Consider the following 27,871-nt stretch of genomic DNA (forward strand, 5'->3'; position numbering starts at 1 on the left):
AATAGCTGTGGAATATATCTGAATAAGAGCTTATGAAGAGGCTCAACTTATAAAACATAAAATGAAGTTCAGGTTTAAGTCCTCCAGAGAGACAGGAGTCCCACTTGCTGGATATCTCCTCATTCTCTCCCTTTTATGTAGTCCCTTCCTCTTGGAGTTTCTGAGACAGTTAACTTTCAAGGAGTCAAAAGGTGGGTCTAATTCTTACTGTCATGAACATAAAGAAAAGGCCTCCATTTTTATACCTTGGCAACTCAGCCCATCAGAGGTTCTTCGAAAGCCACTTCCACAACGGACCACACAGCGATAAGATCCAATCGTATTGTCACAGTCCTGACCAGCATGGCAGGTATGCCTACCCAAAGCACACTCATCAATATCTGCAACAGAGGGAATCATTCAACTGAGGTGAGCTGAAGAACACCCAGCCCAAGAACCTGCTGTGAAACAGGGATACAAAAAGCAGTGAAGGACCCTTGAAACTAGAAAAGAACAAGAAGGACTAAAGTTTTTGGTTGAGTCACTTCAGGTGGGCTAAATAGCTGACAAACTCACAGCAGCATGATGTGATTAATATCTTCATAGACTGACTGATTAATCAGACCACTTATAAATTAGGTGTCTTTTAAGAAGTTACTTCTTCTTTCTGAGATCTTGAGTGAGGTGCTCCAGGCATTCCTGCCTTGAGAGTGCCCCACATGCAGGCAGTGCATGAACAGTGTTCCCGCTTTCTTACTTTCTCAGCCCAGTGGAGACCTTCTTTGTTTGTTGCCAAGGTGTGGGCAGAAGTAGTAGGAAAGAAGATAATGGGTCTATCATACTTTTTCTAGGTCAAAGAAATCCTTGACCCATTGCTTCAATGTGTTTATTAGATTTGTGAATACCTTGACAAGTTCTTCCATCTGCAGCTATGGTGAGGCCTTTAGGGCAGGAGCAGTAGTAGGTCCCTATGGCATTGTGGCAGGTATGGGAGCAGGGATTCCCTGCTGCACATTCATCCTCATCTGAAAGAAGAAACAAAAAGGCCCAAATCAGTATGTAAAATCTTTACTTTCTGGGAGTTATTAAAGCCAGTAAAAATAATTGCTTATAGAGGCCAAGAAGTTGAATCAAATACAATAGAAAATGCTTTAAGTGCCACAAAATGAATTCACTAAATAAAAATAATTTGAGGCATCTGAGTTATCCTTGATAGTGAATAGATGGTTAGGTTATATCCTAAAACAACAATGATAATAGCTAAAATATATTTATCATCTACTGTGCTCTAAATGCCTTTTACCTGCTTTAACTCTTTCATCACAGAATTCCTAGGAGATAAGTATTTTTATTACTATCCTCATTTTGCAGGACAAAACTGAGGAATAAAGAAGTTACATAAATTGCTTTAGGTCATATAAGTCATTATTGGCAGGGCTGTGATTTGAACCTGGGCAGTCAAAAGACCACCTCTTTATCACAAGACTATATTACATAACCTACCAATGAAAGAAAAGCACTGTGTATGTAAATGTAAGCTCCTCAAGCCATTTACTTAGCGGTTATCTGTACCTCTCTTGTGTTGGTACTTTGGTGGGATAAAATCGGTTTAATCATTAGTCATAAGTCCACAATCCTGCCTGTCCTCTGATTAATTCTAGGGTTAGGTGACTTAATGTTGTATTGTGGCTCTCTCACACCTATGGCAATCAAGCCACCAGAGGAAGTATAGTGTTGTCTGTCTGCTCACTCCACATCTATACTTAGTCATTATCTCTGACACAGTTGGCTGTGGCCAAATTCAGAGAACATGGGCTTTGCAATTAACTTAAATTCAAATGTAGCTCTGCCACTTGATGCTGAGTGGTTGTCGGTAGTTTATTTGACTTTTCTACATCTCAATTTCCTTAGCTGTCAAATGGGATGTTTACAGAACTGTTGTGATGATTAAATACCTAGTGAAAGGGCAATAGATATCCATTAATGCTATCCAATATTGACATTTTCATTGAAAGAAAACCCTTTATTTATCTCTGTACTTACCAGCACAAAAAGGTCCAACTGAGTCTAAGGTAAACCCGGAGGGGCACTGATTACTGCGATCTCCTACCACAGAGAGGAAAACAAAGTTAACTGGCTTATTAGAATAGTTGCCCCTCGTTTCTTTCCAGTCCCATCTACCCTGGGAAGATATGCCAAAGATGAAACACATGATGCAAAAATGCAATAGGTGAAAATAAGCATGCATGGAAAACTTTTCCTGTTTCCAAACCAAGAAGTACATGAATCACAGTCCAGAGATTGTTGACAAGCTGCCACTGGAAGCAGGTTTTGTGTGTAAGTTGTTTACATCAATAAAAAAAATGATGTGATAACTAACAAGGGTCCAAGATAAATGTATATGCCAGGCATAACCACGGGCAAAGTCCTATTCTTCCAGCCATTACTATCCTGTTTTACTCTAGAATGAGAAATGCTGTTTTCAAACAACTTAAAATAATTTGTGCCAGTGAAAAATAGAAACTCTGTGAAGAATCTCCCTCCTTTTGTGGATCTCCCCCATTAGCACTATTGAGGATTTGGGTCAAAATCACCCACGTGTGACCAAGTATTTTCCTTTTCATCTAGTCAAAATAAGGGGAAACAGGCATATTGTAATAGAAAAGATTTAAGTTAGCCAGGCGTGGTGGCTCACGCCTGTAATCCCAGCACTTTGGGAGGCCAAGGCGGGTGGATCACAAGGTCAGGAGATTGAGACCATCCTGACTAACATGGTGAAACCCCGTCTGTCTCTACTAAAAATACAAAAAATTAGCTGGGCATGGTGGCGGGCACCTGTAGTCCCAGCTACTCGGGAGGCTGAGGCAGGAGAATGGCGTGAACCCGGGAGGCGGAGCTTGCAGTGAGCCGAGATTGTGCCACTGCACTCCAGCCTGGGCGACAGAGTGAGACTCCGTCTCAAAAAAAAGAAACGATTTAAGTTAGATGTCAGAAACAAAAAAGCTAACAAGAACAAGAACAGGTTAGTTAAGAAACCTCTTTCCTGAAAGCATCAGAGTCTTCCTGCTCATGCAGGGGGGTGGTACTAGGATAGATGGGACAGAAACATCTAGGGCATATTGCTAAGTGATCATTGCACGGTTGCTGTGTGTGTGTCACAATTTAGTTTCCACTTAGTCATTTGTTTATACATTCTTTAACCAGTTAGGTTGTGTGGGACACTGCTGGGGACATAATTGTGTAAAAAATATGTCATGTAAACATAGTTATTATCTGATAGTAGTTTTAGGTTTTTGGTTATAAATAGGGGAGCTATCTTCTAACAGGTGGAATTTGGGAAGTTTTTTGGGAGATACTTTGGTTGTCATAATAAGACTATTAAAATTCAGTGAGTGGGACAGGTCCTGTGGCAGGAGACTTTCATGAAAGTAAGAAATCTATAATTATCTAAGCTTTGAATGTGTTTGCCGTATATTAAGCATTTTTCACGATTTATATAGTGAATTTTCTAGGAATGCAATTTGCATATAAATTGATGGCTGATTGGACTGTTTCATTCAGAACATTACTAAGAGCTGCTTAATGTTCCCAGAATAATCATACTAGGATTCAGTATATGTTTGAGTATACAACTACTTCTTTCTGCCCAGAGATTTTCATATTAAAATGTGTAATGTTATTATGAGTTATTTTCCTTATATTGATTTTCATATTATAGTTAAAGTGCGTTACTTTGAATTATGTTACAATTTTTATTTCAAGATAGTAAAAGGCAATAAAAAATATTTGCTTATAATGTATGATAATAGTAGAAACCTTGAAAAGTATAAAATTCTGGTAGTCTTGTCAAATGGAACAAACTACTGCTGAGATCTTGATGTTTTTCCTTCCAGTCAATTTTGTGAATACATACTTAGAAATTAAATTTAGGATATACAGACTGATAATTGCCAAGCTTGACTAATTATAAAAATCGTTTGAAAATCCTATTAAAAATATAGGTTCCCTTGGTCCCATTTCTACTAGAATTGCCAAGAAAGAGACCTGGGAATCTGTGTTTTTAATGGGTGTAAACGTTGTCTTATAATCACCCACAGGTGCGCAACCCAGGTTTGGCTCATACAGTGCTTTTCAGTTATTATTGTCATGAACATTCCCCTTTGTTACTTGTTTACAGGGATGCTGTCAACACCTAGAACAATGTTTAGTACACAGTAGGCACTCAACAAATATTTGTTAAATGAATAAATGAGCTAAATATTTCCAATTTCAGTGATTAAGTTATTATTATATAGCTGTGCCATAACTTACATATTTGTTTCCTACTTTGAGGATATTTAATATTTTTCTATTATAAATAACACTGGATAAAACTTCCTAAGCATTCATCTTTGGCTGTTTCTGTGATTTTCATAGGATAGACTCCCAAAATGAGATAACTGAAAAGACATGAACATTTGAAAGGCTATTGGAGACACACTGCCTTCCAGAAATGTTGAACCAATTTATCCCCCTGCCAGCAGTGTGTAAGGGTGTTCACTTCCCCATACCTCTGTAATACTAGGCAGTCATCACCCTTGTTATAGTCAGAAAATAACTCATTAATTTGCATTTCCTTGCTTCCTAATGAGCGTAAACAGTTTCTTCACATTTGTCATTATTTACTCTTTTGTGAATTTGCCTTATGCATTTTTCTACTGAGGATATTTGCCTCTTTCTGATTTTGAAGCATCTTTGTATGTATTAAGGTTAATCATGGTTGTCAATAACATGTGATGCAAATATTTTTTCTTGGAGCATACTTTACCTTCTCATTTCACTTTTTTTCCTTCCCATGAAGAAGTTGTAAAAAAGGTATTTGTAGTTAAATTTACATATTCCTTCATAATTTCTGATACTCTCTGATTCGTTTGTAAAATATACACTTTATAATTAATTTTAAAAATAGTTTAAATATATAAAAATATTTTAATGAGATTGACTTATATTAGTGAGTTTTCTCGACCAGTACTTTCCAAAAGCAAGAGTGCAGACCAGATATATTAGAATTATTTAGGGTCTGTGTTAAAAATACAAACTCCCAGACCCTACCGTGGACTTGCTAAACCAAAAATCTTTGTGCCCAGAAATCTGAACTTTCATCAAGCTCTCCAGAAGATTCTAATTTCACTGCATCCATACTTAGCTCTAGTCTAGACATAACATAATTTGCTAGTTAAGCTACTAGGAATGCAAGCTTGCCCCCTAATGGTTGCTCAAAAACAAATTGCAAGTACACAATTCTTAAAATTGACAAGAACCATGATACATATATTGGATGTAATTCATAGAATCATAGTGTCCAAGGATAGTAAGGGGCCTTAAAGGTCTTACAGTGTGTTTCTTTATATTGTGGGACCCAGATCCCCCAACAAACACACTTAAAGACACCACAAACATCTTTAAGCAGTTTTAGGCTTGGAAGATGTACACAACTAGGTAGAAAGTGTAATGACTTTTCAGAAATCATTTTAATTCATCTAGTTCCAGATGGTAGAAATTCACTTATTTGTGCCCAGTTATCTTTTTTTTAAATTAGATGGAGTACTGAAAAAAGTAGAAACAGAAGTTAGATTTGAAAAGCAGGCATAATTAGGGAAAGAAAATGTAACTCCTCACTCTGGCAGCTCATTTCTTTTGTTCAAGTGGCATGGCATGCCATGCATGGCAATAGTAAAAGGTAGTGGTGACAATGGTGTGGGTGGAGGAGATGGGCTATGGGTGTCACTGGCTATGAGACTTCCTGAATCTGTGATTACCTCAAAAAATGTGTGCTTGTACTTAAAGATTATTATGATCTCAAATTTGATGAAGCAATTCTGATACAAATTGAAGAAAACAGTCATAAGCATGACTGATGGAAGCAAGAGTAAACACTGAAAATAAATTTTTAGCATACCTGCTAAACATGTTAAAATAGTGAAGTTTAAAATTTACTTGGCTCTATTTTAGGAAAGCTGGCACACAGCAAAACACATTCACAAGGTAAATGTGAATCCTTTTAAGTGAACTCATGGGAGCCTAAAGTTCAAAGCTAAAGTCACATAAACATTTAATGTCTAACATGACTACATGCAAGAATCATCCCAGCATTAAAACCCCACAGAATATGGAATGTTAATTGCTGTGGTGGCTCTTATGACTGAAAAGGGAATCTCAGGAGACAGACACATCAAAGAACCACATAGCATAGATGGACTGCTTAGATCAAGGGTTGCAGAACCATGCTTGGAAAATGAAAAGCAGTTAAAAAATTATAACTTCCAGGAACAAGAAATGACAGTTGGAATCCTGATTATTGCTGCACAGTTTTAAAAAGCTGCTTTTAAAATATAGAAATTCTTTTTGACTAGTTTAGGTTAAGACACAGCTTTGTATTATGTTTCAGGAATTTAAAAAATTTCTTGACAAATGTAAAATTCCAAACAATAACAAATGGACTTTATTATTTGAATAAAAAGCATTTGGACACATTGTATGTTTTTCTTTGCTTGGAGATGGAGTTTTGCTCTTTGTTGTACAGGCTGGAGTGCAGTGGCGCGATCTTGGCTCACTGCAACCTCCGCCTCCTGCGTTCAAGCAATTCTCCTGCCTCAGCCTCCCGAGTAGCTGGGACTACAGGCACCCGCCCCCATGCCCGGCTAATTTTTGTATTACCATGTTGGCCAGGCTGGTCTGGAACTCCTGACCTCAGGTGATCCACCTGCCTCGGCCTCCCAAAGTGCTGGGATTACAGGCATAAGCCACCATGCCCCGCCACATTACATGTTTTTAACCCTCTCTGCATATATGGAATAGAACAACAGCAACCCCACTGTGTAGTATGAAGAAGTATATTAGTAAAGTAAATGTACTAGAACTCCAATTGGGTTGGCTTTTCCATAGAGCTTTACTTAACAAAAAGGCATAGACAACACACATGAAAAACCTGATATCATCATGTTTGTAGGCCTCAGTGTCCTTATTTTGAATTTTTTTAACCCTTTAGACTGGATGGCATAAAGATATGGATTTTCTTTTATCAAATTACCTTTGGATATTGAAGCATGAATTTTAAAACCCAGTGTCTCTTCTATCTGGTTATAGTCAGATTCCACAGAGGATGCATGAAGTGTTTCAACCAAGAAAGGCATTCTTCCCTGTGCCTGATCATAGAAAACGGTGTGGTTCCATGTGTATGGGATGCTGATGCCATCAATGGTGAACAGCCGGGTTGAGTAGGCGTACAGCTGCCCAGGACCTGTTTGAATGTAGTCCTCTGTGTAATCCTAAGGAGAACAATGTGGATTTGAAGATCAATATGGCTCATACTAATTTTTTTTTCCCTTAAGAGGACTATGAAATGCAGAATGAGGGGGGAAAAAGGATTAGGAGCTAAAAAACACACATCATGCATGATGGTAAACATTTAATATGTGTTACCTCTTTTAATCCTAATTTAATACCTATAGCTTTAATACCTTAAAGCTATAAAGTAGCTTTAATACCTTAAAGCTATAAAGTAGCTTTAATACCTTAAAGCTATAAAGTAGCTTTAATACCTTAAAGCTATAAAGTAGCTTTAATACCTTAAAGCTATAAAGTAGCTTTAATACCTTAAAGCTATAAAGTAGCTTTAATACCTTAAAGGTATAAAGTAGCTTTAATACCTTAAAGCTATAAAGTAGCTTTAAATTGCCATAGTTTGCAGACTAGAAAAATAAGTTTGTAGAAATTAAGCAACTTTTTCATCATTACATTGGTACAAAGCGGTGGAATGAGGATCTGCTTGGCATCAAACCCTATGTTCTTTTATTTATTGCCTCCTTCATGAGAAAATGTATAGGGGCTAATAGAAATTGTATAATAATTGTACAGTAGTGTTCAGGAAATAACATAAGGTTTGAACCCTTTAATTATAACATAGTTGTTTCATAATTTTGCTGTCATAAATTTCAGTTTAATAAGAGACTCAAAGTTGTAGGTCATGAATAAACAAAGATGTGAAAGGGCGATTGTTATCCTTTAATTTCTGAAATATTTTATGGATGATACACAAAAACGTTTATGCAAGAATTACTATCCTTTTTGTCTAAAGAAAATTAAACAAATGCCTTACATCAAGTATTTGATCTTGGTCCTGATAGGGAGGGTGGTAAAACCATTAAGAGAGTTTGTAAAAACTTGTCCCTGAAGATTTTTAAACAAAGATCAGACAGTTATTTATAGCCTTGGTAGTTTGGACATTTTCCCCCACAGAGTGAACAAGTTATCTGTGCTCATTCTATGGGCCTTTCACTCATCATTACTCTAATAAGCAGCAAAGACAAGTTATCCTGGCATTTTACCTTTACAGTGACTTCAGCAGGTGACTGAAGCTGTAGGACATAGCCACTCACAACGATATCTAGCAGCAAAGCACCATCGGAATCCAAGCCCCGGGCAATATGACTCATCTGCAAGATTTCTCCTGGGAATTACAAGACATTCATTTTGACAGCAAAACAAAATATGGTTTCTGTAAGCACAGAGCAGATTTACCTTACATACCAGTTCAGCTATGTTATTTGAGTTCAAACTTGAATAAGTATAGATGATGAGAACTGAATTAGCACTTAACCTCCCAATTAAAGAGTTAGGTTTATTGAATTCAGTTTCTTTTAACATTTCTTTTTATGTAGCAAAAAATGTGGCAAACGGTTACACGAATTTCATACTTTAAATTCACAGGCAATAACAAAGCAGTCTTATAAAAATGAATTGTCTGTGACTGGCAAAAACCACTAGTCTGGCCACACTGCTTTGTTCTTTCTGATGCTTCAAAAAGTAACAAAGGACATCTGAGTAAGTGGATGCCCATGAAAAGAACCAATTGTCTTCTCCACTGATTAAATGTTGATTAAAGATAAGCCCTCCTCAAGCCCCTCTTCCTTAAAGGTCACTGCTATTGAGGCTGACCAACTGTGAAGAGGCTTGAAATGGAGCTCTCTAAACATCTGTATGTACACGGAAAGGGTCATGAATAGCTAACCCATACTCCTTAAGACTAGGGATAAGTGAAAAGCCTTTAGGTTTGCTTTGTTTCTATCCTTTTCATAAAGAATTGCTATAAAGTATCCTAATTGGATCTTGGTTTAAAGACAAGGGTCTTTAATTAATAACAGTAACTCATTTTCCTTCTTTGTTTGGTCTTTAATATCCTCTCTACGGATTTAAAGAGAAAATATTTTTAAAAAGAGAAGAAAGGAGAGGAGAAAAACTTTTAGGGTATAAAAATGACTGCTTGAGAACACATGGCCTCTTATGATCTTATGTTAGTACAAGTTTACAGGAAAATATGAAATTGCTTTTGTATCACTTATGATAAGATTGCATCAAAAAGTTTCAAATTATTCTATGTGGGAACAGGTATTTTTCTTAACCACCAATCTTCATGGCATTTTTTATAGTAATAGAATATTAAATTCAGCTGACACTAACCAGTTGCAAATTCCACTTGAGTTTCTCTTTTGAAGACTGCATTGGTGAGGGTAAAGCCATTGACTGCTTCTCCTATTTCCTTTGCTGTTGTCCAATAAATGGGATTTAGAATAGAAACTATCTTTCTCATTGCTGAACCTAAAGAAAAAAAGGATAAATAAAGTGACAGCAAAGTTTTTACAGTCTCTTTTATTGTCTTCACAGCATATTATTCACAACGATGAATTCTAAATAATGTTGAATACCAGAAACAAATACCAGTACCTCATGTATCTTTAAAAGCTTACCATACTTATGAGTTAGTAGTAGCATTCTCTAGAACTTTAATGGAAGTAATAAGATGAAGAATAAGATATAAGTTTTTAAAAAGAGGCTTATGAACAACATCTATAAGCAAAGACTTACCAAGACTACGAGGTACATTGGTAATTTTGGCACGTATTATTCTAGTATCAGAGTTAGGGCTATCAGTTATTGTGGCATTAAGGAAAGCAATTCCAAATTCAACATCATTAATATTTCCAATAACACTTCCTCTGGCTCGCTGGGGCCCACCTATTGGGGGAAAAAAAAACATTCCTGGATAAGGATGCAATTTCATCAACATTACATGGGAGAAAAGAGGGACAGTATTCAGAGATGCTACAAATCTTTTCTCAAACATCAAAAAGGTCATACGACATCTGAATTTAATAGTGAAATAAATAAGCTTTTAAAACATTCTACATTCACATAATACCCATCATCCCTCATAAATCTAGGATCCTTCTAATCTGTGCACATCATAGTGTTATTAATATTTCATAAGCCAAAGAATACAATCAATGTCCAGTCCCCAAACTAAAAATAATGTGTTGGTGGTGGTGATGACAATGAGAGTTTATTGAGCATGTCATGCATGATGGTAAACATTTAGTATGTGTTAACTGTTTTAATCCTATCAACAATTCTATAAGGTAGCTTTAAATAGCCATAGTTTGCAGACTAGAAAAATAAGTTTGTAGAAATTAAGCAACTTTCTCATCATTACACTGCTAGAAAGTGGTGGAATGAGGATCTGAATGTGGATCTGCTTGGCATCAAACCCTATGTTCTTTTATTTATTGCCTCCTTCATGAGAACATCCAGGAAAAGGAGATACTTCATCAACAAAACAGCTTCTAGGCCACTGCCAATGTAAACATGGATTATCTAAGGACATTGTTCAGTCTTGGGTTTTAGAGTGAGGATTTATCAAGTTCTTCATATTACAAATATATTGAAAGATGCTTAACTTGAGAGAGATTGTGCTTTTGCCAGTGCTACAAAATTCATACTAAGGTAATCTGGTTGCAAAACAGTTATAAATTTTTAAAAAAGGGCCTCAACATTAATTTCATGCCTTCTTTCTATTGTTCAATGAAATTATTGGTGACTAGCACAGAATAGGTGGTTAACGAATGCTTTTCAAAATGAATTTCATACTTTGACAAGAGAGGGCAACATACTGGGAAGTAGCTGATAGTCAAATTCATAAATATTCATTATCTGATGTCTTTTAATACATTTTAAAGCAATCACTAGGAATTTCAGATACTGTTATGTACAAGCATATTTAGTTTTATCATACTTCGCTTTGTTGCTCTTTGCAGACACTGCATTTTTTTTTTTTTTTTTTTTTTTTACAAATTGAAGGCTGTGGCAACCGTGTGATGAGAAAGTCTACTGGTGTCATTTTTGCAACAGCCTGTGCTCACTTTGTGTTCCTGTGTCACATTTTGGTGATTCTTGCAATATGTCAAACTTTTTCTTTATTATTATCTCTCCTAGGGTGTTCTGTGATCAGTGATCTTGGATGTTACTCTTGTAATTGTTTTGGGGTTTCATGAACCATGCCCATATGAGATGGTGAACTTAATCAATGTTTTGTGTGTTCTGACTGCTCCATCGACCACCAGTTATTCCCTTGACTCTCTTCCTCTCCTCGAGCCTCCCTATTCGCTGAGACACAATATTGAAACTAGGCCAATTATTCACCCTACAATGGTCTCTAAGTGTTCTAGTGAAAGAAAGAGTCTCGTGTCTCTCACTTTAAATCAAAAGCTGGAAATGGTTAAGATTAGAGAGGCAGGCATGTAGAAAATTGATGTAGGCCAAAAGCTAGGCCTCTTGTATCAAAGAGTTAGCCAAGTTGTGAATGCAAAGGGAGAAGTCTTGAAGAAAATTAAAAGTGCTACTCCAGTGAACACACAAATAAAGTGAAACAACCTTATTTTTTATATGGAGAAAGTCTGAGTGGTTTGAATAAAAGATCAAACCAGCCACAATGTTCCCTTAAGCCAAAGCCCAATCCAGAGTAAGGCCCTAACTCTCTTTAGTTCCACAAAGCTTGAGGTAGATGAGGAAGCTGCAGAAGACAAGAGGCTTAAGGACAGAAGCCATTTAAGCAACATAAAAGTGCAAGGTAGAACAGCACATGCTGATGTAGAAACTGGAGCAAATTATTCAGAGGTAGCTAAGTCATTGATAAAGGTGGCTACACTAAACAACTGATTTTCAATGTAGACAAAACAGCCTTCTCTTGGAAGAAGATGCTGGCTAGGAATTTCATAGCTAGAGAAGTAAAATCAGTGCCTGGCTTCAAAGCTCCAAAGAACAAGCTGACTGTCTTGTTAAGGGCTTATGCAGTTGGTGACTTTAAATTGAGGTCAATGCTCATTGTGAGAATCCTAGGGCCCATAAGAGTTATGCTAAATCTATTCTGCCTCTGTGCTATAAATGAAACAACAAAGCCTGGATGACAGCACATCTATTTATAGCATGGTTTACTGAATGTTTTAAGCCTATTTTTGAGACCTAACGCTCAGGGAAAAAAAAAAAAAAAAAAGATTCAAAGTATTACTGCCCATTGACATGTGAATGTTCACTGCAGAGGTCTAATGGAGATGTACAAGGAGATAAATGTTGCTTTCATGCCTAATACAGCATCCATTCTGCAGCCATGGATCAAAGAGTAATTTTATCTTTCAGGACTTATTATTTAAGAAATACATTTTCTAGGCCGGGTGCCGGTAGCTCACTTGAGGACAGGAGTTCAAGACCAGCCTGGCCAACATAGTGAAACCCTGTCTCTACTAAAAAAATACAAAAAATTAGCTGGGCATGGTGGTGGGCACTTGTAATCACTTGGAGGCTGAGACAGGAGAATCGCTTGAACCCTGGAGCCAGAGGTTGCAGTGAGCTGAGATCATGCCACTGCATTCGAGCCTGGGCGACAGAATGAGACTCTGTCGCAAACAAAAAAAAAACAGAAAGAAATATTTTCTAAGGCTATAGCTACCATAGTGATTCCTTTGATGGATCTGGGCAAAGTAAATTGAAAACTTTCTGGGAAGAATTCATCATTCTAGATGCCATTAAGAACATCTGTGGAAGGAGGTCAAAATATCAACATTAACAGGATATTGGAAGTTGATTCCCCCATCATAGATGACTTTGAAGGTTCAAGACTTCAGTGGAGGAAGTAACTACAGAAGTGGTTAAAAGAGCAAGAGAATTAGAAGTATATCCTAAAGATGGGACTGAATTGCTACAATCTTATGATAAAACTTGAATGAATGAGGAGTTGCTTCTTACAGATGAACAAAGAAAATGGTTGTTTGATATGGAATCTACTCCTGATGAAGATGCTGTGAACATTGTTAAAATGACAACAAAGGACTTAAAATATTACATAAACTTAGTTGATAAAGCAGTGGCAGGATTTGAGAGGATTGACCCAAATTTTGAAAGTTTTACTGTTGGTAAAGTGCTATTAAACAGCATTGTCCACTACAGAGAAATCATTCATGAAAGGAAGAATCAATTGATGTGGCAAATGTCATTCTTGTCTTATTTTAAGAAATTGCCACAGCCACCCTAACCTTCCGCATCCACCATCCTGATCAGTCAGCAGCCATCAACATCAAGACAAGACCCTCTGCCAGCTAAAAGATTGACTTGCTGAAGGCTCAGATAATCATTAGCATTTTTTAGCAATAAAGTGTTTTAAAATTAAGTTATGTGCATTGTTTTTTAGACATGATGCTATTGGATACTTAATAGTACTACAGAATAGTGTAAACATAACTCCTATATGCACCAAAACATTCATGTGACTTGCTCTATTGCAATATTCACTTGTGGTGGTCTAGAACTGAATCTGCAATATCTCTGATGTATGCTTGTATTATATATTGGAGAGAAATACAATTGCATTCAGCCTCAGAAAAATCAGTGAGTACTTTACCATTTTAATTTACACTACTTTTATTATTAATACTGAGAGAAAACATTTTTTCATGTTGATTCAGCCTTCATGGTCTGTACTACATTCATTTGTTTGCCACGAATTAAAGAAAAAAAAATGATGAGAGAAAAAAAAAAAGACATGAAGCCTGCCTTCATAGAGCTTATGTCTGAATTGGGGAGAAAAACAATCTAAATCCCACAAATAAATGTGAGGTTGGAATGCACTACTATCTACTATTTAGGGAAGTTTGAGAAGGAAGTAAAAATAAAGAAGAACCTTAAAGTTTAAGTCTTAACTAAGCCAGGGAGGGCAGAAGGGCTTTCTGGGTAGGGGACAGAGTATGTGTCACTCTTTTGTGGGTAGTGGCTTGCCACATCTGAGAGGGCAAAAGCAGCAGAAAGCGTAGAGAGTAATGGAAGCCATGTTGCAAGATGATGCAGGAAAGTAGAGAGCCAGTCAGGGCCCAGTGGCCATTTTGGTTCTTATCCTTAGTCCTAAGCAGGCAGAAAGAGGAGTATTAGGACCACTAATTTACTTAGCTCTCTGGGTCATCGCTGACATTTTGACCCTGGATCTCTAGTCTCACAGAGGGACTTGAGTCCCAGTGCTCAAAAGACTCCTCGTTCTGAATACCTGGCTGGGATCCCTGAAATCCTCTGCCAGACTCTGCAACCCAAACTGTCAACCTATTTGGACTTCCTGATGCCACCGGGGCCCTGCTACTAACAGAGGCTGAGCTACAAAGTGCATCAACTGAAGCTGACACCATGCCTCAGTTGGAGCCTCAAAGTCCTTGTTAATTAGTCGATAATGTTGAACAGTTGTTGATGGTAGTAGACTATCAACTTCCTTTAGCTTGTCTAGGTCCTATACATTTTTAAATGTAAATCTCTCTCACTCTGTCAAATGATCTTGATTTTTCAGGAACATTTTATTTCTAAGAAAACCTTAAAGCTTTGGAAAGTCTAATTGATATCTTGACACGTCAACAATATAAAACTGTTATTGTTGGTCTTCTTACAACCTTTAGAAGCCTGCCTTCTGAGACAGACAAGGTATTAAGTATTAGCTACCATTTCTTGGAATCCCAGCAAACTCTAAGGCCCATGAGTTATAGACTTCTGAATTTTTACATCACTTGCTAGATGCGATGCATGACTCAGGCTGAACTTGATAACTGAACTCCTCTTATTCTTTCTCCTCGGACTGAACTGATTCTTATTTTACTTCCCACTCTCATGTCCTTCAAATTCCCATCCACAGATGAACAGCCTCCAATTGCAGCTTTCTTTAGATATTTAGCCACTGCCCCACCTTACCTTCAGTCTGGAGTCTCAGCCCATTTTTCCCCACTCTGCCTTACCCTTTTTCCTGTCAAGGCTAGGACTATATCCTTTTACCAGGAAGCCTGGAAGGGAGAAAGCAGAGGCTAGAACCCAGCCTTGGGTTGATACAGAACTGTACCAATTAGGAGCAAGAAAGCACTTTTTTTTTTTTTTTCTAATTCCACCTCTCAGAGTTGGCATTGTTTTGTAATTTGTGGCACCTTTCTCTAATTTGCACAAAGGCTCTAAATGTGCTACCAAAGTCCAATTTAGTTGCTTACCTGGACATGCTTGTACATTGCACCTGGTCACCTGAGTAGTGTCTCCGGGACAGGGACGCCCACCTTTAACTGGCACAGGGTGGTCGCACAGCCGCTTCCGAGTCTTTTCACCTCCTCCACAGGAGGCAGAGCACTGGCTCCAACTATGCCAGCTTCCCCAACTTCCATCCACTGTGAACAAGAATGGAATGGTCACTGTTAAGAAATTGGCTTCAAAATTTTCAAAATCTACACTTGGGGTGGCCTTGCCTATACAACTTTCATTTTAAGGTCTGAAGCAATAGGGCTGCTACAATGAGCACTAAAAGAAATGCTTTACTTATTCAACTGCCAGAAATCAAGAGGCTCACCAGGACACATGTCAGTGTTGCACCTCTGGATCTGGGAGTCTGGTCCCCCACAAGCTCTTCCCCCATTGGAGGGAGGAGGGTTATCACATGTGCGGTACCGCCGCATCTGCCCTCCATTACACGTCCGGCTGCATGTTCCCCAGCCACTCCAAGGACTCCAGTTACCATGGGCTACAAGACAGAATAATCTGAGATGAAAACAGAGCCCCTAAAATGAGAAGTGGTCAACAATGACATTCATCCAAAAAGTATAAAAAAAAGTCTCTTCTCAGCACCTAAAACAAAACACGCAAGTCTATAAATAGGCAACTTCCAAAGGAAGATAGTTTAGCTTCGGTTTTGACTAGAAACTGAGTATACATTCCTGTATTTGTGTGATTCAATTTAACATACATTTATTGAGTCTTAAAATATTCCAGGAGCTGGAGAGTATAAATGAGACAGGATCTCTGCTTTAGATAAGCCAAGGCTGTAAACTGCAGGATACAATGCAACTCAGATTTCCAGATATCAAGTTGCTGCAAGGGTCTAAAAATCCAGCTTGATGACTGCATTAAGGCAGAGAGCTGCCTGCTTGCCTTCATAAAAGAACTGTAAGCATCATGAAGAGTTAGCATGCAGGGGTGCTCTCATTCTTATACTCTGGGGCTAGTCCTACATAGAGCAAGTGAAATAGGACACAGCTCCTGCCCCTATGAATCGAAGACATCTAGGGTATTATACAGACACGACAGCAACCTTACAACATTCTGACATCCTAAACCAAAGATTGAAGAACCAAATAACAGAATATTGCAACTTTAAGGAATTAAGGTCATAATGAAACTTTATGAAAGTATAATGTTGACTCACTATTTCCAACACTCACTTGGGCAAGGGTCACTATTGCAAAAATCACTCTGGACATCACTCCCTTCGCATTTCCTTCCTCCATACTGGGGCACAGGGTCGGAGCAGTCCCTTGTTCTCTGTCTGGCACCTCCTCCACATGACACAGAACAGGCACTCCAACTGGCCCAAGTCGCCCACTTGCCATGAGCTGGAATAAGGGAAAAAGGTACATGCTTTCTTACTACCTAGGAACCATCGTGTTACACTCTGGGCATTGTTAGTTTGAGAGATGTTCTTGTGGGCACAGTTAGGATGGGATAGATTCTTGTTGACATACTACCTAGATAAGATAGGTAGATGTTAATTTATTAAGGTATAAACAGTGTATTTCTCTTACTTGGACAATGTCTTTCATTGCAAACTTGCATCTGTGTTTCTGCTCCATCACAGTAGGACCCACCAAATGCTGGTGGTGGGTTATTACAAAGTCTTGCTCTTGTCTGAGTACCTTTCCCACAACTTTCGCTGCATGTTCCCCAAGGCTGCCAAGCGCTCCATGCTCCATGAACTGCAAACACCCCAAAAGACAGTTTCAAGTCACAGAACCGTGCTTGTTTAAAACCAAAGTTATATAAATAAATTAACTCAGTAATGAGCTAATTATCCCCCAATCTAACAGAATTGAAACTGAACCAAATGAAACATAACAAATGATGATCTTTCTCCTTCTGGTTAGATTTTCAGAGGAATTTGTGTCTATAGGGAAATTCAGAAGGCTTACCTGATGCCAAGATAAATGTTTAAAATCACCCAAAGGAGCATTTTATTACAATTAAATTTACTCAAACTACCGTATATAAATATAGTCTGAGTGTTTAAGCCCTTAGCTAAGTATTTGTCTGTGTTCTTTGCTCTGGAGAAAGTGAAAAGAACTGGGAGCTTGGGAACAAGGCTGTGTAACAGATTGAGATGTGGTTATAGACAATACAAATATTTCCACAAAGATAATTTGGATCCTAGACAGAGAGACCACATCCTTAAGCCTGATTCAGCTTCATATCTATATATGTCCTTGGATCTTTCAACAACATGATGATTTGCACAGCTGTAATTCTTTGGAAAACTTTCTCCATTACATGTGTTCATGAATTAAAGTTCTGAATAACATACGAACCTGCTTCCTAAACAACATAAAAAGCTGACCAGTAGTTTCCAAGGAGTGATATTAAGGTCTTCCTTTTGGTAAATAACACATTACACCATGGGACCACAAGAGTGAAACAACCTTATGTTTTACCAGGTACATGGGCTGAGATTCAACATTATGGCTTTCCTTATATACAAGTGAATACCAGGTCATGTTTTTGTTTTCAGGGAACTTGCTAGATATGGAGCTCATAAAGTATGTCTTTTGGTCACCTGGTTTAATCAAAATATGAGCAGAAATAAAAGCCTCAAAGGCTGAGTGTAAATATTCTCCAGAACAAGTTGAAAACCATGTAATGAAACTATCATTTGTCTGCTTTGGTTAGAAAAATATTTTTAAATGCATGTTACAGTTTCTTATAATTAATGGGTTTCTGACTGAGTTGACTAATTATCCTTGTGCTTTGTAGACAAAAACACAGTCACACAAATCTATTTTAGCCAACAAGAATTTGCACTAAAAAGTATTTGGCTAAACCTCAGAGGAAAGAATAAAGCCTTTAAATATATGGCAGATATTCAAAACTACTTCTGTATTAATTCAGTCTGTGGATGCTAATAGCCCTCAAATATTGACTATATGATTTCAAAAATTCTGAAGTTCCAATTATTTTAATACATTTTATTTTCAAGGCTGTTGGTTAACAAAAGCCTCAGCCTCTTACAATATAATGCCATTTAATATAGATGCATTTTTAACTGGAGGGTTAACAATTGGGTAACATTTATTCATTTCTGTGTCATTTCTACTACATATAAATACAGGTTTTCAGCTAAAGACGTTTTTATTTTTATTTTTTAATCAATATGGAAAATCCTAACTAGAATTGGACTTCAAGATACAAAATGTTGTGGAGTTCAAGTGTTTCTTTTATAAGAATGGAATGATAGCAAGAAAAAAGGAAGAATGATAATATAAACTGGAGTCGGCATAAAACATCATGCTATCTAGATGACACAAAAAAACGAGAACTAAAAACACAACTACCATTTGACCCTGCAATCCCACTACTGGGTATATGCCCAGAGCAATATAAATTGTTCTACATAAAGACATATGCACCTGTGTGTTCATTAAGCACTATTTACAACAGTAAAGACAGAAGCAACCAAAACACCCAACAACAGTAGACTGGATAAAGAAAATGTGGTACATACATACCATGGAATACTATGCAGCCATAAAAAAGAATGAGGTCACATCCTTTGCAGGAACAGGGATGGAACTAGAGACCAGTATCCTCAGCAAACTAACTCAGGAACAGAAAACCAAATACTGCATGTTCTCACTTATAAATGGAAGCTAAAAAATGAGAACACATGGACAGAAAGAGGGGAACAACAAACACTGGGGCCTACTTGAGGGAGGAGGGTGGAAGGAGGAAGAGGTTTGGAAAAATAAAGTTGGATACTATGCTTAGTACCCAGGTGACAAAATAATCTGTACATCAAACCACTGAGTCATAAGTTTACCTATATAACAAACCTGAACATGTACCTCTGAAACTAAAATGAAAGTTAAAATATTAAAAAAAAAAAACTACAGAGGGATTAGTAGGTAAGAAACATGCAAAATATTATAACTGAATTTGTTACACTATGTTGCAGTTTTAATTATGGCAGGGTAGAGGAGCACAATGCTAGGAGCGGGTCTCCAGGCAGACACTCTGGGCCTGAATAACTATTCTGCCCTTACGGACCATGCAATCCTGACAAGTGACTTGGCTTCTGTGTGCCTAGTTTCATCATCTGCAATATGCAAATAATAAAAGATAATTTATTAGAGTTGAGGTGAGCAGTAATGAGTTCGTAGAAGAAAAGTGGTCGGAACAGTACAGGACACATAGTAAATCCTACATAAGTGTAAGCTAGGAGCTATGATGGCTTTGCTCAAAGTTCTCAACAGTTTTCAGACAGACACTTGAAAAAATGGTCATTCTTTAATCTGTAGCTATATATGTATTTTAATGACAATGATTCTCAAATATCAGGATAGGCCATCCCCGAAGATATCAATCTTAAAAAAGATTTGCAGTTTAAAAACACTCTTCTAACTAGGGCAGGGAAAGTACAAAATAAGTTTGAAGTAACTATTTGCACCAGAAAGTAAGGAAGCACTCAAAGAATTAAGAGGACATCTCAACACTGAAGCCAGCCCGGACAAGCCTGCCTCCACTAACCTATTCTAGGATAATGTGAACATCATGATAAATAATGACAGTGTATGATAAGCCAGGGGTCCTCAATCCCATGGGCCATGGATCGCTTGGCAAGTAAGCAAAGCTTCATCTGTATTTACAGCTACTCCCCATTGCTAACATTACCACGAATTCCGTCTCCTGTCAGATCAGCAGTGGCGTTAGATTCTCATAGGAGTGCGAACCCTATTGTGTGTGAACTGCACATGTGAGGGGTCTATGTTGTGTGCTCCCTATGAGAATCTAATGCCTGATGATCTGTCACTGTCCCCTATCAATGCCAGAAAGGACCTTCTAGTTGCAGGAAAACATGCTCAGGGCTGCCACTGATTCTACACTATGGTGAGTTGTATAATTATTTCATTATATATAAAATCCACAATAAATGTAATGTGCTTGAATCATTCTGAAGCCATCCCCCCAACCCTCGATCTGTAGAAAAACTGTCTTCCACAAACCAGTCCCTGGTGCCAAAAAGGTTAGGTTCCGCTGTGATAAACCATTGAATAATACCTGAGTCCTTATTGATATAAATCAAAAAGTAAAGAAATGAGAAAGTTCTTGACAGAGGTCAATAATAGATATGGAAGATAATGATGGAGTCAGAAAATAGCTATTTTGCAAAAATCATAGTAATAACTGATTCAGGCAGAAATCAGAAATGGATCCTAAAACTAGTGGGTGAAAAGTTGATAAGATGTTTATAGAGACTCTAAGTTTCCCTACAAAATACTTATTAATAATAGAAGTAAAAATAGTAACTATACAATGACAGACACTACCTTAAACAAGTGAAGAAAGTTAACACCACCAGCGTGGGACAAACTGACATTATGTGCCTTTTGAAATGATGCACAGAGAAGGACACAAAATCATTTCTGTGGTGTTCCTGCCAAATGCAAAACCTACATGTAATCATGAGGAAATGTTAGACAAATCCAAATTGAATTGTCTTCTCTAAAATAGTTGGCCTGTACATTAAAAAATATCAAGTTCATGAAAGAAAAAGAGACTGAGAAAATTTTCCAATTAAAAGAGACTAAAGGGACACAACAAATAAGTACAAGTGTGATCGTGGATAGGATCTTGGAATGGGGGAAAGAGAGTTATAAAGGATATTACTGGGACAACTGGCAAAATCCGAATATGGCCTGTGGATTAGATAACAAGATTAGATAATGAAATTAGATAATAATAGAATCAATGTTAAATTTCCCAATTTTGATCACTGTACTATGTTCATGAAAGAGAATGTCCTTGTTTCAGGAAATACACAAAATTTCACCTAGATAGTGTTACATAGAAATTATCTGTACTCTTCTTGCAACTCTTTTTTAAGTTCAACATTGTTAGAAATGAACTGTACTAAAGGCAAGTATCTTCTGCCCCTGAGATTTTCACATACCTCCTGGATGAGAAAGGCTGTCTTAGGCTGGCTGCCTGCCCATTTTGCAGCGGTGAGCTGAGAAATATTTAACAACCAGCTCTCTAGGGGTGAGGAGGAAAACTTGTAGCATCGCTAATTTTTGTGGTATAGATACTCCTACTACAGCTGATATTTACCTACCAATATGGCATCACTACAGTTTCATACATGCTCTTATTGGGAAGAAATACATGCTTTCATTGAATGGCTCTAGGACACCACTGACATTATGCTCAAACAATAGCTAAATTCAATTGGTTTAGGGACTGGGGGAAATAACTAGAGAAAGCCTTTTAAAAAAAGCCAATAGAATAGTGAACAAAACAACAGTAAGTAAGCAAACAGACAGTAGTAGACGAATAGTTACTCAACATGAAGAGAAAAAACTGACTTTTATTTTAGGATATTTACAAATATCATTTAGTTATTATATAGTTATTATAGATGACAAATTACACAAAATTGCTCAATCAAGTATTTCCTGCTCTTTTAAATTTAGAACATAATGTTATTACAACCAGCTTTTAAATTCTTTAAGACTAAAATAAATGGCTTCTCGTTTATTTTAAGATGTCAGGACAGTACTTCGTTTTTGTAATGTAATCAAAGTTCCGAATTGCAAATCCAGATACCTACAATTTAAATAAGCTTGGTAATTAGATCAATCTGAGTTCAAAACTTTGATTCATTTTTTATTAGCTGTCTATCCTTAGTGAATTACTGCACATTATTTTCTAAATCTTTCCTCATCTGCACAATAGGATGCAATACCCAATGTAGTGAATACCTGTCCCTTTTTGGTTTGTCCGTATTTCTTTTTCTGATCATTCCAGCTAAGATATCTCTCCAAGTTGTACTCCATCATTTCAAGTCTCTGAGTTTTTTGGGTATGCTGATCAAAACTGGAAAGATACTGACTGTTTATTATTTTAACTCTAGAAACTAGAACAGCGTCTTGATGACAAAGTAAGCGCTCAGTAAATATTTGTTGGATGAATGAATGAATAAACGAAGAGCTCCTCTACTTTGCATGATTTCTTTCTCTGCCCCTGTTTACACCAGGTAGACAGTTCACCCAAGATGGCTATTAAAATACCCTTCTCCTGGACTCACTTGAGTTCAGGGGTGAACATTGACCCGAACAAAAGCAAACAGGGTTCCTTTCCAGAGACTGATATGAATTCTGAGAGACAAGGGAACTCTTTTTCTCTGAGGCCTCACTTAGATTATAAGGCCCCTGTGAGCCAGTAGCTGTCAGCAGTCATTGTTTCCACCATACGGAAAGAGTTTAATAGAGAATAAAGCCAAAGAGAGGAAAGTAGAGACGAGAGATGGAAAACATGCTAGTAAAAGCACTGTCCAAATCCTTGGATTCAATTATACCTGAAAAATTTTCTACTTGGACTTAAGTTTGATTTGTCACTTTAATCGGAAAGAGTGCTAAAACACAAAATCAATAACAATACACAATATTAACAATATAAAGCACCTAGCATGGTTCCTATTATATGGCAAGTATTTAGTGAATGACAGCGATTAGTATTTACCTCTCACCAGTTGTGTGTTTCTGGGCAAGTCTTCAACCTCTCTAGGGTTCATTTTTCTCACCTCGAAATGGATGGCTGGATTAGATGTTACTTTATGACCTTGTAAATACTTATGTTTTCTTTACATGATTGAGAAATACCCTCCAGTTTGGACCCTTTCTTCACGTTCAATTAAAGCAGGTATTTTGCTTAACATCAGTGAATGCCATACCTTTACAAGTTTATCCATGAAAGAGAACTAAGAATATAGTGAATGAACGTATTCTCAAGGGTAGAGGCTATAACATCTTTTTACAATGAAGAAGAAAAGGCAAATGTAATTCTTTCATAGGAGTTAAGATAGAAAAGTTTTGTTTATCTTAGCATTATTGGTGGCTTCTCACCTGGGCAAGGCCTAATGTTGCACATAATTATTTCCACAGCATTCCCTTCACATGGCTGCCCACCATGCTGAGCTGATGGATTATTGCAAGTCCTGGTCCTGGTTCGGTTGCCGCGTCCACAGCTCCTTGTGCATTCTTCCCAAGGACTCCATTCCGACCAGCTACCATCCACTATACAAAGGTGAACCATTACACCATCAGGTATATTTCAATTGGAAATACTCACACTGGGGCAATCCATAGGTAGAAGACAGAAATGAAGGTCTGTTAAACATATGCCTATCAGTTAAATAAGGAGGTGTACCTGGACAAGGCTTATTTTGACAGTTTCGCATTTCCAAATCTGAACCTTGGCAGGGCTTCCCACCATTGGCTGGAAGGGGCTGGTTGCACAGACGACTCCTCTTTTGGATGCCTTTTCCACAGGTGACACTGCAGGCTTTCCATGCAGACCACTGGGAAAATCCACCATGAACTGCAAATAAAACATTGTACTTTGTCTAAGCTTTTGCAAATAAAACATTGTAAAGGAGATTTCATTTAAGATATGCACTGGTTACAGAGCTAAATATATAATTGCTGAAAAATAGCTTATGGAAGCTCTCCTTCAAGGTAAAATTAAAATCCAAGAGAGAGAGAGAAGAACTTCAGTTAGCCAGAGTTTCTTCTCAGATCGAATCCTCACTCACTTGCACATGGCTGCTGGAAGAGTTAGAGACCAGCAAGTTTACAAACTGTTCACCTTTTGGACATAAGTCATTCTTTACAGCAAAACATATACATTGATTCTAAGAATAGATTTGACTTAGTTGTGAATCAAAAATCTGGTTTGGGATTTTAAATTAAAACCTTGGCATTTTAAGCTCTAATCTGTATTGGTTTAGGGCCTTCAATCTGTAAATTTTGATAATTTTGTCCTCTCCCCATCATCTAAAAGTATGTTAAGGTGACAGGAGACTTGGACTAAAGTGCTTAATAATTTCCATGATTTGAGTCACCCCAGGTACTGTTTACTATGAATATTCCTCTGATCACACTCACCCTGGACTATGACTGGCACTCTGACAAGGACAGAACCCATTAAGTTTCGAGCAACACATTCAAATTCAGAGGTATCTTCTTTCTGAGCATCAGCAATATATAATGAGTTGTTAGACAACACGTTAACCCGGTCATCCCAGGAAATAGAGTGCCCTTGACGGGACCATGTAATGGTTGGTTGAGGCTCTCCAGTTGCCTGACAATTCAATATGATTTTGCCACCAGCATTAATAACAGTTTCCACTGGCTCAAGAATGATAATAGGAGGACCTATGGAAAAAAGCACATAGTGTCTCAGTTTTTGTGGAGTTATAAATTTTTTTATCATATATTATATGGCAACATTATTTTGAAAAAAGTGGTTGATTTGTTTATAAAACACCGCTGCTTCCCAACTAAGATTATAGATTATAATTGCCCTTGATACAATTTTCATAATACTTTTTTATTTAGTAAATGTCAAAAATTTAAAATTCCTGAGCAGATTAGCCTAGAGCATGGGCTCTAGAGTCATGTTTCCTGGGTTCAAATTCTGTGTCTGCTCTTTACTACCTCTCCGAGCCCCGTGTCCTTAAAAATGGTGCCTACTTCAGAGGATTCCTGTTAGAATCAACAAGAGGATGTGACTAGAACTTTTGAACAAGGTAAGCACACAGTACTCTTAGTTACTATTGTTATTTTTGTCTGTGTTTTATATGGTGAATATTCACTTTTTTCTTTTGATCATTTTTGAGGTAAAGAGTCATTAACTCATTCTTTTTTTTTGAGCCAGAGTCTCCCTCTGTCACCCAGGCTGGAGTGCAGTGGCACGATCTCGGCTCACTGCAACCTCTCCCTCCAGGGTTCAAGCAATTCTCTGACCTCAGCCTCCCGAGTAGCTGAGATTACAGGCACCTGCCACCAAGCCTGGCTACTTAACTCATTCTTTTATCGCTGGCCATCATTCATTTATTCAATAAACATGTACTGAAAGCCTGCTATTTGCCAGGCATTGTGCTGGGTGCTGAGAGCATATAGAGAAAAGATATTCTTTCTAGTCTCAAGGAGCTCATAGTCCACTGATAAGACAGACTTGTGCTATAGCATACCTATAGAACTAATGTGTACTAATATGGGAGCATAAACAATAGTAATAATAGATCCAACAAAAGCATGCCACTGGAAATGGAGAGGAAAAGGAAGACATATCCAAGAATCATTAAGAAAGTAGAAATGATAGAACTTTGTTACAGATTGGTATGGGTTAAAGGGAAGAACTCATGACTACAGGGTTTTGATTTGGACAATATGGTATATTTGGGCAATGCAATAGCACACAACAGGAAGAACAGGTTTGTGGATAGGCAGTAAGGAATGATAATTTGCATCCATTTAGGACTGTTGAACTTGAGGTATCTGTAAGACATTCATATAGAGATGTCTACATGACAGGGATGTTCATATCTAGAGCTCAGAATAAAGATGAGCAAGAAATACATATGTGTGAGGCTTTCATAGTGAATAAGATTGCTTCAGAAGAGAGTCTAAAATGAGAAGAGGGCCAAAGACAGAAACAATTGCAACAGCATTATTTAGGAGATGGACAGAAGACAAGCTTATAAAGATACTCAGAACGAATCACTGAGGTAGGAAGAAAATCAGGATAAAAATGGTATTCTGGTAACCAAAAAGGAAGGAGGGAGATGTTAACAATGTCTACAGTGAATGACAATGGCTGAAGTAAAGTCCTTGGAAAGATTGTAAAAGGAACTTCATGCAACTGCTGGCAGAATGTTTACGTCTGTATTGGTCTACAGTGCCAAGAAAGATGATAGAATATGACAGACTTCATTGGGAAGAAGAGAGTTGAACTGGATTTTCAAAAATAAGTAAGGTTATTTGAACAGAGAGAAGAGGGGAGAACACTTGGAGAGAAAGACACAACATGGAGATGGAGTTAGCTCTTTTTCTTTCTCAAGACAATGAACAGAATAGAAAGGATGGTTCACCTTGAAGAGTAACAGCATACAGGGTTGTAAACATTGGTTCAAATCTTAAAATAAGAAAGGTTTTCACTTAAATAAGAAAGCAAAGGGGGCAGCATATACATTCTTGAGAAGGAGCATGATGGGATGAGAGCAGTGTTTTAGTGACATTGAACTGAAAGGTGGAATGATTTGTTCAGTGAGAGGTAATAGCAGATAATTCAAGGTGGTGGCTACATATTTTAGACTGAGAAGTGTACCTAGAATAAATAGAATACAAATAAGACAAAAATAGAACAAAAATGTGTTTTGTTGTGATATTAATATGTCAGTTTTTTCTGCAAAGGTATCCGTGACATGTTGTCTTTGAAAAAAGTAATTCCTTCATGTGAAGTTTGACTCTCTTAGCAAGTGTCATATAAAGCATTACTCTGACTTATGCTCATCACCCTACACAATGCCTTCTAACTGATGTTTATATTAACCTCACTCTAGAAACTTTCAGGGCCAGTGCTTTTATTTCTCTCCTAGTTTCCTGATTACATTATGCATTCAATAAACTGTTGCTGCATAAAGTAAATACCTCAGGTTTATCCCTCAACACTAAGTGACAACATGACTAAATAAGCTTGTCTGCTCGTATTAAAATGGCTAAATTATCAAATAAACTCAGAACCTTAATTTAGATACCATACTTGAACATTCCCAATTGCATATAAAGCTATAAATTAATACAATAAAATTCCACATGTACATACTTCAATTGAATTAATTTCATCATTCACATAATAATTAAATATGAACACTTTAAATAAAAATATCGCTTCTGGTACTTTAATCCTAATTTGAACCAAATTATATTTTTGACTATTTAATATGTCTCACTTACTAAAATGAATTTATTGTCAATATGTGTAGATGAGCTGCTCTAATGTAGCTTTTCTTAAACTGGGTCAGTGGATTGTGTAGTGTCCTACCTACGTTCACTCAACATTTATTTGGAAAATGTGGCATATTATATTCTCCCCTTGTTGAGCCATAATTCACATCAACATATTAACATTTCTGGAAAATCTGCAGTAAAGAAATTTGGTATGCCTAAGGAGGGCTAAGCACACAGTAACTGTTCTCTATATATTTAATAAATAAAAGAACTCTGTTTAATTCATTTTTTTTCAGATTTGTTTGAACATAGAACCCTATTTTTTCCTAATGACATCCCATGTTATCATTTGATAGATATGTTTTTTAGTGAAACATTGTATTAGATACTTATTGAATGTCTATCATCTGTTTGAGTCTTATAGAATTATATAGTTTGGCAAACAGCTAACTAATCTAGAGCATCTCTCAATAGTGATGGAGAAAATATAAACTCACCCTGTTAAATACTGAGCCTAGTCACAAAATGACGTGACTTGCTTAAATTCTTAACCCAATGACATTGTCTTTGGGTCAGCCCCTTAAGTGGTTCTGTAAACTCTCCAGTGGGCCATTGGAGTATTTTATGTTTATCCAATTATGGATGCTCTGTTTTCCAATGACTCTTACTGAAGGGCTTCCTGATGAGCA

General features: G+C 37.2%; 1 protein-coding gene across 4 annotated transcripts in view; it reads right to left on the bottom strand.

The window, feature by feature from the left end:
* The window catches only part of HMCN1 (hemicentin 1), a 446,669-nt gene that overhangs the window by 24,871 nt on the left and 393,927 nt on the right, over positions 1 to 27,871 (bottom strand). For all 4 annotated transcript variants that reach the window (XM_024256979.3, XM_002809691.5, XM_024256990.3 and 1 more), the window contains 14 exons: positions 24,336 to 24,605; positions 23,599 to 23,769; positions 23,295 to 23,465; positions 16,932 to 17,102; positions 16,572 to 16,742; positions 15,704 to 15,874; positions 15,354 to 15,524; positions 9,883 to 10,032; positions 9,478 to 9,615; positions 8,346 to 8,467; positions 7,049 to 7,286; positions 2,023 to 2,085; positions 885 to 1,004; positions 246 to 380 (listed from right to left, as the gene is read on the bottom strand). In XM_024256979.3, coding sequence (XP_024112747.2) covers positions 246 to 380; positions 885 to 1,004; positions 2,023 to 2,085; positions 7,049 to 7,286; positions 8,346 to 8,467; positions 9,478 to 9,615; positions 9,883 to 10,032; positions 15,354 to 15,524; positions 15,704 to 15,874; positions 16,572 to 16,742; positions 16,932 to 17,102; positions 23,295 to 23,465; positions 23,599 to 23,769; positions 24,336 to 24,605 — 2,262 coding nt within the window. The remainder of the gene's footprint in view (positions 1 to 245; positions 381 to 884; positions 1,005 to 2,022; positions 2,086 to 7,048; positions 7,287 to 8,345; positions 8,468 to 9,477; positions 9,616 to 9,882; positions 10,033 to 15,353; positions 15,525 to 15,703; positions 15,875 to 16,571; positions 16,743 to 16,931; positions 17,103 to 23,294; positions 23,466 to 23,598; positions 23,770 to 24,335; positions 24,606 to 27,871) is intronic.

This window comes from Pongo abelii, chromosome 1 (assembly GCF_028885655.2).
Source record: "Pongo abelii isolate AG06213 chromosome 1, NHGRI_mPonAbe1-v2.0_pri, whole genome shotgun sequence".
NCBI lineage: Eukaryota > Metazoa > Chordata > Mammalia > Primates > Hominidae > Pongo > Pongo abelii.